Here is a 13889-nt window from a genome sequence, read left to right on the forward strand (position 1 = left end):
TTGTTTGAGTGGTTGATTGTGTGGTTATGTGTGTAGTTTTATGAGTGCTTGTGTGTGTAGTTGAATGTGTAGCTAGGTGTGTGGTTGATTGTGTAGTTGTGTGTAAAGTTGTGTGAGTGGGTAGTTGTGTGGGTGGTTGAATGTGTGGTTGATTGTGTAGTTAAGTGTGTGGTTGAGTGTGTAGTTGAGTGTGTGGTTGATTGTGTAGTTAAGTGTGTAGTTGAGCGTGTGGTTGATTGTGTAGTTATGTGAGTGGTTGATTGTGTGGTTGAGTGTGTGGTTGTGTGTGTGGCTGTGTGTGCGGTTGAGTGTGTAGTTGAGTGTGTGGTTGATTTTATAGTTGTGTGAGTGGTTGATTGTGTGGTTGAGTGTGTGGTTGATTGTGTAGTTAAGTGTGTAGTTCAGTGTGTGGTTGAGTGTCTGGTTGATTGTGAAGTTGTAGGGGTGGTTGATTGTGTGGTTGAGTGTGTGGTTGTGTGTGTGGCTGTGTGTGCGGTTGATTGTGTAGTTGAGTGGGTGGTTGATTTTATAGTTGTGTGAGTGGTTGATTGTGTGGTTGAGTGTGTGGTTGTGTGTGTGGTTGTGTGTGTAGCTGAATGTGTGGTTGATTTTATAGTTGTGTGTAGTTTGGTGAGTGGTTGTGTGTTTAGTTGAATGTGTAGCTGAGTGTGTGGTTGAGTGTGTAGTTGTGTGTAAAGTTGTGTGAGTGGTTGAGTATGTAGTTGAAAGTGTGGTTGAGTGTGTAGTTAAGTGTGTAGTTGTGTGTGTAGTTGTGTAAATAGTTGAATGTGTTGCTGAGTGTGTAGTTGTGTGAGTAGTTGAGCATGTGGTTGAGTGTGTAGTTGTGTGAGTGGTTGAGTGTGTAGTTGTGTATCAATTAATTGTGGTCTACACTCGCACTGAAGGAGACCCACAATAATGTGTCACAGCAACAAGCATGTGCTCGTGTAGATGTTCTATGATAACAAAGTGTGAAAGGTGATGCATTGTGGGTAGTCTGGCGCGAGATGTGCTGTGGACGGACGATGTTTCTTCAGCTCCAGTGGAACCGCACAAACAAAACATTGACTTCTGTCCAAACATGGAGCAGGACCGTGAGCTCCTCCAGACGACTGAAGACCCTGGACTGAGGATCTCTGCACCAGTCCTGAGGAATCCTCCCCCTCTCCTCACCCCCCTCACCCTCCTCACCCCCCACTCCTCCACCAGAGCTTAATCCTCATAACCAGCTCCAGATGTTCCTGAAGGCTGCTGGAAACTTCTGGACTGTGATCTCGAACAATAGCAGCGACATGAAAACAAGTGGCAGGAGCTGCAGCTTCAGAGGCAGATCTTCGTCCGTCTCGTCGTTCTGGGTCCGAGCGATGGGTTCTTTTGTTCGGACCAGTATTCTGGTGTCTCCAGGATCTTTCCACTGGGTAGTATTTCAATGTGACCCAGAAGGGAAGTGGATCAGAACTCTTGGAACTCTTGGAAAAAAAGGTTCTGAGATGTTCAGCACGAGGAGGAGAAGAAGTAAAAATCAACTTCAGGATCTCTCCAGGACCACATGTCACCTCAACCTCACAGCATCCAGTCCAGATGGACCATCAAGGACTTGAACATCCATGACTCTGTGTTCCATTGTTTAACCTACTCTATGTTCTTTGAAGAAAATGTTTTCACGTCATGAGGATGAAGGTTGAGAAGTGAGGACATGTTAGATCAATATTGGACAAAACTAAAAAATATATATATATTCTGAATTCAAGTTTTGGCGATTAATCGTGATTAATTAATTAAAGTTATAACTAGTGCTTCTTGGTTTAATGACATACATCTACTGATTAATCTCCAACTTTTTGGTTGTGTGTGTCTTTGTGTGAGAGGTTGTGTGTGTTGTTATATGTGTGGTTGTGTTTGTTGTTGTATGATTGGTTGTGTGTGTTTTTGTATGAGTGGTCGTGTGTGTTGTTGTGTGTGTGTTTGTGTTTGTTGTTGTGTGATTGGTTGTGTGTTTTGTTGTGTTTGTGTGGATGGTTGTGTTTGTTGTTGTGTGATTGGTTGTGTATGTTTTTGTATGAGTGGTCATGTGTGTTGTTGTGTGTGTGTTTGTTGTGTGTATTTGTGTTTGTGGTTGTGTGATTGGTTGTGTGTGTTGTTGTGTGTGCATGAGTTGTTGTGTTTGTTGTTGTGTGTATCTTTGTGTGTCGTTGTTGTAGTGTAAGTGTGTGTGTTTGTGTGTGTGGTTGTGTGTGTAGTTAAGTGTTGCTCGTTTTGTAAAATCTTTTTTTTATTCTTGTTGTTCAGCGTTAATGACTCAAACTACATCAGTGACTTCATGAAAACACTTTTGGATTTAATATATAAATTATAAAAAATATATAAGAAATACATCCTTTAAATCTATTAGTTTAAGATCATCCGAATTAACTCTTCATTAATTCTTGTTTTATTTTGGTTATTATAAGTATTCGTTATTTATATGCACGATTTTATGTTAATATTTTTATTTTAACTTTCTGTATTTTTTATTAAATCTCTCTTTATTTCATTTATATTATTTATTTATTTATATAGTTAAAAGTTTCATGTATATTTTTATTTAACTTTAAACAGCACTTATTATGTCTATTACTAACAGTACCTAGTATCACCAGGTAGTACTAGGTAAATACTGTAGTATGGACAAAACAAAACTTCAACTTGTCCTGATTACTCTAAAAACACAACGTACACACATCGTACAAGATTGTATGAATAAAGTCATCCGGTCAACAACTTCTACTTAAATTAAATGATGAAATAAAAACTACAGTTCTTAGGTCATCAGTCATGTTGTAAAGTGACTTAAATTGAAACCATGTTTTCATGAGTACAAGTGACTACAAGTGGACTTAATACCAAGTACTACCATCAGATTCCCATCAATAGAAAGCATTGAAGTTGAAGCAACACTCGCTGACTCACCATCGGTCCAGATTCACCAAGGAGTCCTGGATCGCCCTGAAGGGAGAACAAATGTTACACATGAACGAAGCCGCTGCTCGACGTCAGGGGCGGTTTGAGGATCTGAGAAACTCAAAAGGTTTTCCCAAGAATAGTTCCAAGCCCGTGTTGAGAGGAAATTGGATTTGTTTTTCTTCTGGCATAAATCGAAACCCCATCAAGTCGTCGGTGACATTTAAGTGAAAAGGTTTAGCTTCCACATCCACACGAGATCTTACCGGCAGACCCTGGACACCTCGCGGCCCGTCTTTGCCCGTGTCCCCTGGGGGACCCCTTGGCCCAGGTGGGCCCGGTGGGCCTGGAGGGCCCGGTGGACCAGCTTGACCCTGATCTCCCTGCGGGCACAGGTCATCGGGGTGAGAATGTTTCCGGTTGGTCTGGCAGATGGAAACTGAAGGACGTGCAGCTCTAACAGAAGATAAGGAGCCAAGAGCTGGTGGCACAGTCTAGAACAGGGCTATTCAACTCGAGACCTGGGGAGGGAGTCGGCCCTTAAGGCAGTTTGGGGTCAACCACAGCCCCTAAATAATCAACGTGTTAAATAAAAGCCGATAAAACTTGCTGATCTGCTGCACTTTTTAACACTTTGGGACATTTGCGGAACTTTGCGACACTTGAGGGTGCATAGGGACACATGGCTTTTAGACACTTCCGGGAACTTTGCGGAATTTTGGCCAGTTATAGAACTTTAAGACACTTAGGGTAACTTTGGGATACTGCGGGCCATTCACCGAACTTTGCGACACTTCCGGGAACTTTATGGTACTTCAGGCCCGTTGAAGAACATTAAGACACTTACAGGAACTCGCCTTCAAAGTCATACGTTAGTGTTTTTGAATTTAAACAGGGCTGTGAAGGAAAAATGACAAGTGCCACTACTTTTTGGATTCTCACATTTTGGAGCGTAAACCGATGAACAAGAGAACAGCAGGACTTTGAGTCCCTTAAAGCCTTTTCTGGAACTTTGCAACACTTTGCGAGACTTTGGGCCATTTATGGAAATCTGTAAAATTCAGGCCATTTTTGAAAATGTGCAGGAATTCTGGCCAGTGACCTACATTTGTGAAAATTTGGGCCATTTACCGAACGTTCTTATGGGCTTTGTTGCAACACTTTGGGGCTTTGACATACTTCGGACCATTAACGTAACTTTGCCACACTTAAGGGCGCTTTGTGCCACTTCGGCCAATTACGAAAATTTGTGATACTTCCGGGCACTTCGCGATAAACTAGGGAACATCGTCGAAGGGTTGATCGGCCAGACAGGCCAACCTTCCATAAATCCTGGCCTTTGGAAATTTGAGTCGAATATAAACGAGGGAACGTTAGGACTTTGCGTCACTTCAGGCCATTTACGGAACTTTGCGACATTTTGTGACAATTTGGGCCATTAATGAAAATGTACGACAATTGGGGCTAATTATAAAAATTTGCGACACTTTGTGCGATTTGCTGATCTTTACGACACCTCAGGGCACAAAGGGACACTTAAGGCTATGTACGGAAATTTGCGACAATTGTGTCACTTAGTGTTAAGGGAACATCGTAGAAGGGTTGACCGGCCCACAGGCTGGACATCTAAATCCTGGCCTTAGGACATTAGAGTTCAACGTTAACGAGGGAACGTTAGGACTTTATGTCTCCTCAGTTTTACATATTTACGAAAATTTGCGAAAATTCAGGCCATTTACGGACATCTGCCACAGTTCAAAAAGGCTTTGCCACAATCCTGTCCAGTTTGCTGAACTTCAGACCAATTACGGAACTTTGCGATAATTCTGGGCGACAAACGAGGGAACATCGTATATGGTTTGACCGGCCCACAGGCTGGACATCCTTGTCTAAATCATGGCCATAGGACATTAGAGTTCAACGTAAACGAGGGAACGTTAGGACTTTATGTCTCCTCAGTTTTACATATTTACGAAAATTTGCGGAAATTCAGGCCATTTACGGACATTTGCCGCAGTTCACGGAGCTTTTAGCGACACTTTAAGAGGCTTTGCCGCAATCCTGTCCAGTTTGCTAACCTTCAGACCAATTACGGAACTTTGCAATAATTCTGGGCGACGAACGAGCATCGTAGATGGGTTGACCAGCCCACAGGCTGGATATCCTTCTCTAAATCCTGGCCGTAGGACATTAGAGTTCAATGTAAACGAGGGAACATCGGGACTTTAAGTCACCTCAGTTAATTTACGCAACTTTCCGACACATATTCATGAAGATTTGCGACAGTCCTGTGAGCGTTTTGCGACACTTCATGAGGCTTTGCCACAATTCTGTCCAGTTTGCTAAACTTCAGGCCAATTACGGAACTTGACTGGCCCAAAGGCTGGATATCCTTTTCTAAATCCTGGCCTTGGGGAATTTGAGTTGAATAGCCCTGGAGTAGAAGGCGGTGACACTTCTAGATGACTCTCAGAAAACAGCTTGAAACATCCTTCGTGAGGAGAAAGTCAACGACATGCAAAAACTAGCAAAGAAACCTCAGCCACTACCTTAATGAGCCGTCGCTTTATGAGCTGCTGGTCAGCAGAAAGAAAGCCATGATTGATCTTAGGGAAGACCATCTGAGCAGGTGTGCGGTGCAGAGGTTGGAGGTCAAAGGTGAGAAAACATTGGAGAAGGTCCCAGAGGAAGGAGGAAGAAAAGAGAGAAATCTGTTAGAAAGGTCGGCATTCACGTAACAAGAGCAGCGACTTTGCAGATGAAGGAGAAATCCACACTTTATCGGGAACATGACCACCTCCCCGAGTGTGACCGTGTCACCATCTCTGGGAAAATGGGGATTTCTCAGCGTCTGTGAAATCACTCTCGTAAAAAATCACAGCCCGTCTCAAAGTTGCTCACACTGAAGACGGCGAGGCGTTCAAGGTCCGGAAAATTAGCCATCACTCAAAGTGTCTTAATGGAGGATCTGCCGGATTTAAGGTGAGGCTGAGAGGAAAATGTGTTTCCACCGCGGAGCTCGGTGCACATCCATCACTTCCGACCATCTTGTTGTCGTAATATTTGTTCCGTGAAGATAGTGGATTCATGATGCGTTTGCAGCCGCGCCAGCATCATCTTCTCAGTGTGAACAACCTGAAGACGGGACCCGATGCACTTGGTGGCGCGACCACCAACAAACCTTGACGGTCAGGATTTGATTGCTGTGTAAAGCAGCCATTGTCGGCAGACCCGGCAACCCCTGGAGGACAAACGTGACATTTATAAATTCCACGACAACACGAAACTGCGGTTATCGACGGGAGACGTTTGTTGAAGATGTAGAAACATGACGCAAGTGTTGACGCTAGAACTTCAAAGTCCAGAAGAAAAACTGAGCAGAACTTGAGATTATAGCTTCATAGGGTTGTTTTTTTTAATAGTTTTCAGAACAGAGTAGTCGCTACTGTCTAAAGGTCATGTTGAAACCTTATTTTCCAAATGGAAATGTTATGGTTATTTTAAGCATGTCATTCTTTTTGTACACAACAGTGTCAATATTGAAAGGTTGAGTTTGTTTTTATTCAAATAATTTAATCAATTCTATATTGAAAGGTTGCATTAAAGAATATAGAATTAAATTGACTTCATAGTTTGATGTTCTAACTCCAACGAAGAATCTAAGAATCACATATTTTAAATACTTGCGTAAAAATGGTGCCACTATTTTATTATTAATAATAATAATAATAATAATAATGCAAATAATGAAATTCTTCAAACAACATTACATTTAAAAAAAAGTTTCAACATTTGAAATTCAAACTTGAAATATTCTTTCCAAAAATGACGTCAATATTATCCATTTTTCCCTTGGACAGTTTCAATTGAATAAAGAGATTATGAATTGTTAAATGGAACCAGAGTAAATATTGGGTGAAGAATATCGTCTATTACTTAAAAAAAGAAAAAGTGGAACAAAAGCCCATTGAGACTCCAAGAAAGCTTGTTCCGTTCTGGAATCAACAACAAGCCAATGTGGTGAAATTTAAATGGGTGTGATGTGAGTTGGGTTCTCTTGAGAGGCTGGTAGCATCGTTCTGAGGCTCCTAGAAGAAACTTTCTTGAACACAAATGACAGTAATCTGTACAAGAGGAAATATAAGCCTGGGTGATCGCTCCACTTGAAACCTCCAAACAACTGTCTTCAATTTAGTGATGGAAAATAAAAGGAAAAGGAACTAAATAGATGTCATTTGTTGGAACAGACTCAGTCATGTGTAAACTGAAGGGCCAGTTTAAGGATCATTAACACTCACATGTCATGCTCAGTGCTCTTTGTATCTTGAATTATTTTTGCCTGATCTATCCTCGAAATATTGTTTTCATATCCATCTTAATGTCTTTTAGACTCTCAGTGAAGGTTTCAGTGGCAACTAGATCAGGTCAAGGGACAGGGGGCATGAAAGTATATCCCACCTCCATTAAATTCAAACAATATGTATTACATAGTGTAGTAATGATGCAAAATTTCCATAATTTTAGCTCTGTTTCTTATGTGTAAATGGAGGCAGAAGACCCCCATTAAGAAATCAGTTTGATTAGGTCAAAGGAAAGGGGGCATAAGGGGGACCCTCATGAAAATACAAACATGTCCAATTTTACTTAAAATTAAAACAATTATACTTATTAGAGGATATTTCCAGAATATCAGATGCATTTGTTAATTGTAAGGGGGGCAGATGACTCCGGAGAAAGAAGACCCCCATGAAAATTCAAACACATTCAATTATAATGAAAATTATCATGTAGACTACTGACCTCTCAATGAAGGATAGGGTGAAAGGAAAGGGGGCATAAGGGGGGCGGAAGAACCTCATGAAAATACGAACATGTCCAATTTTACTTAAAATTCAAACAATTATAAATTTTAAAGGTAATTTTCAGAATATCAGCTACATTCGTTAATTGTAAGGGGGGCAGATGACTCCCCTGGAGATTTAAGCATACCCCCCTCAATTTAATTCAAACCATATGTATTACATTGTAAAGTAAGGATCCAAAATTTCAAGAATTTTAGCTCCTTTTCTTATTCGTAGGGGGGCGGGAAAGGGGGCAGATGACCCCCATGAAATTCCAAACATTATTACTTAGAATTTTATCTTCTTTTCTTATTTGTAAGGGGGCAGAAGACCCCCATTAAAATATTAAAACATTCACTACTACTGAGCTCTCAGTAAAAAATTAAGGGGTAAACGGTAAGGGGGCGCAAGGGTAGCGGAAGACCATCATGGAAAGTCAAACATGTCCAATATTACTTCAAATTCCACCAAATGTAAATGTATTTTATATTCGTTAAAAGAAAATGTCCAAAAGCTAGTTTTATTAATTCTAAGGGGGTGGGAAGTAAGGGGGGCGGTAGACTCTAATGAAAATGTAAGTACCTACAATCTTAATTCAATTTGAACTCTATACTCTCAGATCCTTCTGTTAGTTGTAACGGGGGTGGGAAAGATGGGAAAAAGACCCCCATTTAAATCCAAATATGTCCAATTGGTATCACAAGATGTCTAGACTTTCAGCTCCTTTCACCAACTGTAAGGTTAATGAAAGTTATTGTAGCTAGTATTTCACAATATATGTGAAATATTTCCAGGATATCAGCTATTTTGTTAAGTGTAAGGGGGACAGAAGATCCCCCTTGAAAATGTGTTTAATTTTGAATACAACATAAGAAGCTTCTCTCTATCAAACGTCTCCTGTCATGTTGTCGTCTCGCTCCGGCGGAGCTCATTGGTCTGAACATGGTCTGAAGATGAAAAAGAATCTAAAATTCTAACGTCGCTCCGGCTCTTCTAAGATAATTCAAAGAGTGTGTCTCCTCGAGTGGATCGAGTTCAGAGACAATAGCGTCGCTGTTTCACTCGACTCACAGTGTTGTCGACACGCAGATGAAACACAGCAGCACACTTGTCACGCTGATGATGTGCACGTGTGTGTCAACATGTTTAGGTGTGTGTTTTTTGTACAAATGTTTGTTTGTTTGCGGGGTTTTTTTCAAGCAAAAATACATCTATCTGTGTGTTTGTGATGCAGTTTGTTGGTCGGTCTGATGTTTTTGTGTTGTTGCCCTCAGCAAGATAATGGTCGTGGAGAAGAATCCCGAGACAATCAGAACCGCAGCAGTGACGCCGGGGGAACATATGGCTTCAATACCAGAAGAAGAGACCAACATTTCTTTCAAGCCAAAATAATTTCAAGCCTTCTGACTATTTTCCCAACAGGCAACAATCTTTATCCTTCACCCGGAATAAACAGTCAGTGTGTTTGCTGAATGTTCGGAATGTGTCCCCCCCCTACCCCCCCAAAGGACTGACCGACCACACACACACACACACACACACACACACACACACACACACACATACACACACACACACACACACACACACACACACACACACACACACACACACAAACACAAACACACACACACACACACCTTCGGACCACACACGCTCTTCTAGGTGATAAACGGTCGGCGTCATCGGTGGAAACACATTTGTTTGTCAAAACTGCACAATTTATTATTTTCTGTTTGGCTAACCTTTCACAGGGATATGTGACCTTTGACCTCTCAGGTTCAGCGAGTGTCTGCTGAACCCGGACATGTGGAGCGCAGGCAGAAGGAAGCGGAGACACACATCCGAACAATCGGCGTTGTCGTTGTTAATATTCACCGGGTACGACGGAGACGATATTTCAGCAGGAGCCGGTCGTCATGACGACACGACGCGTGCGACCACAACACAAAGTTGTTGTTCGTAATAACACATATTCACGAATCACTTTTGTTTGTCGTTGTATGTGTTGCGTGGCGCCGTGCCTTAGTGACCGTCAAACACAAACAAATTCATTACTGCAAACATTTCCTGTCCGAGTCCAGTTTCCGCGAATGACTGGAGTGAGAGAACACGAGTGATTTCAGCTTGAAAAAATGTTACAAACGTCCCAAAAAATGACAGTGAACAAGTTTCCATACTGGTTCTTTAATTGGTCATCTGGGGGGGGGGGCTTGTCTTATCTACCTGCCAATGACGAGGGACTGGATACAATCTGTTTTAATTATTTGTGCGCTGATCCAGGAAGACGAAATGAAACGCGAAGTCAGATAAAAAACTCAAACTTCTCTTTCATCATTCATAGACAGACGAATGCAATTAAAAATTGTCGGAAACACTTACTGTGAAGGTCTTTAAGAGCACATTCATACGACAAAATAAATCAATTGTACGTCTTCATAGAAGAGGTTGTGATGGTTCAACTCATAAGGAGATTTATTAAATATTATTAGTTTTTATCTCTTCATCTCAAATGGGATTGCTGGGAATACACCACCATCAGTGAGCAGATGGAGCACGAAGGCTCCTCCCATGATGCAACACTAATAGACTCAGGGACTCATTCATTCCTTGTGATATTACATTGTTTAATTTTGAGTTTGGTCAGAAGTTAAAAGATGATTCTATTCTGTGTTAATCTTTGTCTCACTTTTCTTTGCTATTTTTCTTTGATCTATGTCTTTTTCTTGGATTTAGATTGTGTCATCTTGCACTTTCTTTTTGTTGCACTTTGTTGTTGTTTTATGAATCTATTGTCTGTGTCGCCGTGCTGCGTTTTATCTAATGTAATCTAATCTCAAACTCAAGAATTGTTCAGGTACGGAGGTATTCGGATGTTTTTAAGTGTCTTTTTGGATGAACATGAAGACGAAGACAACTGAGCCCCAGTCACTACATTAGAATGAACAAACATTTTTTTGTCTAAAACTCCAAAAAAAACATATTACTATGAAAATAATCCCAACTCTTAGTCGACATGAAGTTATTAGAAATTAAGTGAAGTTTAAATTCAAACCCTTTAAAATCCACCATTTTAAATAATTGCTACATCTCATAATAGGCCGTCAAACATGATTATTAACCATCATAAAGGCTTATAAATACATTAAAATGTCTTATAAAGGTGTTTTTAAAGTACAAGTTAGAAAAAGTGATTCAGAAAAGTTTGTTGACGATATATTGATTTAAAAAACGGTTGCATTATCTCAGTGGTAGCCAGAGAGAGAGAGAGAGAAACTCTCTGAAAAACTCACATTCAATGGCCACTGAAAGAAAAAACAGAGGCAGAAAAGAATGTGAATATGTGTCCAAAAAACAACAAAGAATTTGTTTTTGTTACACATGAACATTTTAACTCCATCAAACCAAATTGTCATCGTCCCTCCGAAGAAATATCCTCGACGCACAGACGCTGGATAATGCTGACGGTTTCCTGCGGCTGTTATCTCTGGGCCGCACACTCTAAGACTTGTAATTGTGGCGAAAGGATCTTAAGGACCAGAAGTTCTTCTCCAAATATTTCAAACAAGCGAGATTATGACTCTTTTGTTTGCTCTGGGAGCAGCAGACGTCGAGGAGTTCAAGTGTAAGTGGCCACTTTGTTTAGTGACGGGGGGGCCTCACTTACCTCTGATAGATTATTTGACTAATGGAGACCGACGACTCAAATTCTGAGGTTAAAAAGGGGATGATTTATGAAAAGAAATCAGATCCACGCTGGGCTCGCTTTGTCTTCATCTTCCTGTTAGCGCCGGCCCCTTCTTTTGAAACCCAAATAAACACGTGTTCTAAGAGTGACTTTTATCAAATACTTATGCGTTGAAAAAAGACATTTCAATGACTGAAGAGCTGATTTATTTTGAGCCTCAATCTCAAACCAAAACTGTCTCTAAAAGGAAGTTTGATTTATATATCGTCTTTTTATACTTTATATCACGCTCTAAATTATCTCTGTGTTTTACTTACTTCACCGAACACTCCCGTCAAATTCCTTTTTTTTCCCGTTCTTATTCAAAGAGTCATTACAGCGCATGATAATCTCTGCTAATGATGGTTACTTAGTTGAAATACCGTCATTTATAAGTCAACATATCAACGTGACCTCTAATGCACTTTGCTGGTCGGCGGGCCACATAAAGCTACTTGGCGGTCCCGATTTGGTCCCCCGTCCAACGGCTTCAAACTCGATTACACAAGAGGAAGAAAAAAAAAACATGTTTCATTTCATTCTTAGAAGCCTGGTCTAGTTTTCTACAAAATTCTTTTCAAAATTGAAAGGGCTTTAGTTTGTTCTTCATAAGCGACTGTTTTGACCGCCTTCTTTTATTTTCTGTTTCCAGTTTCCCTTGTGTTTTTCGTTGTTTCCTGTTTTATTTCCCAGCACTGTTTTGGACTTTTGGACATTTAAGAGATTTAGGACTCTTGTTTTCTTTGTTTAGTGTTTCTTCTGATTTATTAAATGTGTTCCTTGTTTGTCTGTTGGTCACTCTCACCTGGTTCCACCCAGTTAATATCGTGACATATTTGCTTTGAATTTATTTACCTTTGAACACCACAAAAAAAAAGACTTTTCTGAGATGCAAACTAAAACTGGTGAAAAGGTTGAACCTGAAGCCACACACCAGGTAGAACTTGGATCAGGACGTGAACTTCCTGGTTGTGAGTTTGACTTTAAAACCTCAACAACAAAAAAATGCTGTTTCCCAGGTATGTAGCAAACAGGAAAAGTAACACAATATATGCACATAATAGAAACACAATATCCATGTGCAAAGGTTATTCAGTGTTAATTCATCTATAATAATAATAATAATTCTGCAGAGTCTGTCGAACACGACGTCTCGAAAACACAACGAAATGTGAATTAATCCATGTAATAGTCGTTATTACACTATTATAAAATAATAACATGTCAGATATGAAAAAAATATGACAATAAACAAATCGTCTATGGCCGGGTTTACCAGATTGAGGTTAAGACGATCTTGAGTGCTACGATCGTCTTTGGAGTTTCCCAGAGTCGCTCTTAGCTTAAAGAAGATCTTTGGCTAAGAAGGAAATGTAAGATGGAGATGACTCACTCCTAACAACCTTCTTAGCGACCAGATGCTCAGAGATCAACGTCAGAGACATTTATATCCTAATAATAATAATAATAATGATAAATGAAGAAAGAACATGATCCGTAGGGATCGTCATATGCCAATGATGCATTCAAGGGCGTAGGAAATTTATAACGTATTGAGAAAACACACTATAACTTTAATGGTTTTCACTCTGATAAACCATTAAACCTGATTCGACCTCAGTTTAACTTTTATTTAATTCTCTGTTCAACTGTTGACGCCGATAATCTCCGTCCCTCAAACACCGTCTTATTTATAGGTCAAGATTATAATGAATCAACTTCCTTTGAGACACAGAAAATGTGTAAATAAGTAAGTAATGGTCATTCATAAAGCGTCTTTGACGGAGAGAGAAACTGAAAAACCTGCCCAGCCGACGAGGGAGCGATACGTCCACGAGACCACGGTTAATGCAGTCCTGTTTAAACAAAGGCTCAAACTTCATTTAAAAAGACGTGAAGCGTTTGTTGCTCCAGGGAGTCGTTTGTCGACTTCATTTAAAAGCCAAAGTTTCCCCGAAACGTCGGCACGATTGAAGCGAATCACTGAGCGCAGCGGCAGATGCAGAAGATGGACAGGATTAAAAATAGTTCTATGGCCATCGCGACCGCTCGACACGTTCGTCTCCTGGTTCTGGAGAAGTCATGTTGGCCAGATGGAAAAGAACACAATCCCAGGAATGTCATGCATCCATAACTTACAGCCGCAACCCTTGAGTGGAGGGAGAAACATGGAGTCACGTTCATCAGATCATCACAAAGAGGAGAAAACATACCCGCGGTCCCTGGTCGCCTTGATCGCCCTGCGGAAGGAGAGAGAGGGAGATGCGTTAGATTGATTATTATTTTTTAAAAGATGGTATTCTATAGAAGTATATTAGAATATTGAATGATTGAATTTAAAAACCTTTCTTTTTTTTTTATTAATAACTGTATTTAATCAT

The 13889-nt window shown here is 40.4% G+C and overlaps 1 protein-coding gene across 4 annotated transcripts in view; it reads right to left on the reverse strand.

The window, feature by feature from the left end:
* col25a1 (collagen type XXV alpha 1 chain) overlaps nt 1-13889 on the reverse strand; it is a 46271-nt gene that overhangs the window by 31417 nt on the left and 965 nt on the right. For all 4 annotated transcript variants that reach the window (XM_087788678.1, XM_087788677.1, XM_087788676.1 and 1 more), the window contains exons 2-5: nt 13722-13748; nt 5490-5561; nt 3207-3323; nt 2950-2985 (exon numbers count right to left, since the gene is read on the reverse strand). In XM_087788678.1, the coding sequence (XP_087644804.1) occupies nt 2950-2985; nt 3207-3323; nt 5490-5561; nt 13722-13748 (252 nt within the window). The remainder of the gene's footprint in view (nt 1-2949; nt 2986-3206; nt 3324-5489; nt 5562-13721; nt 13749-13889) is intronic.

Source organism: Callionymus lyra, chromosome 4 (genome assembly GCF_982586985.1).
Source record: "Callionymus lyra chromosome 4, fCalLyr1.hap1.1, whole genome shotgun sequence".
Classification (NCBI taxonomy): Eukaryota; Metazoa; Chordata; class Actinopteri; order Syngnathiformes; family Callionymidae; genus Callionymus; species Callionymus lyra.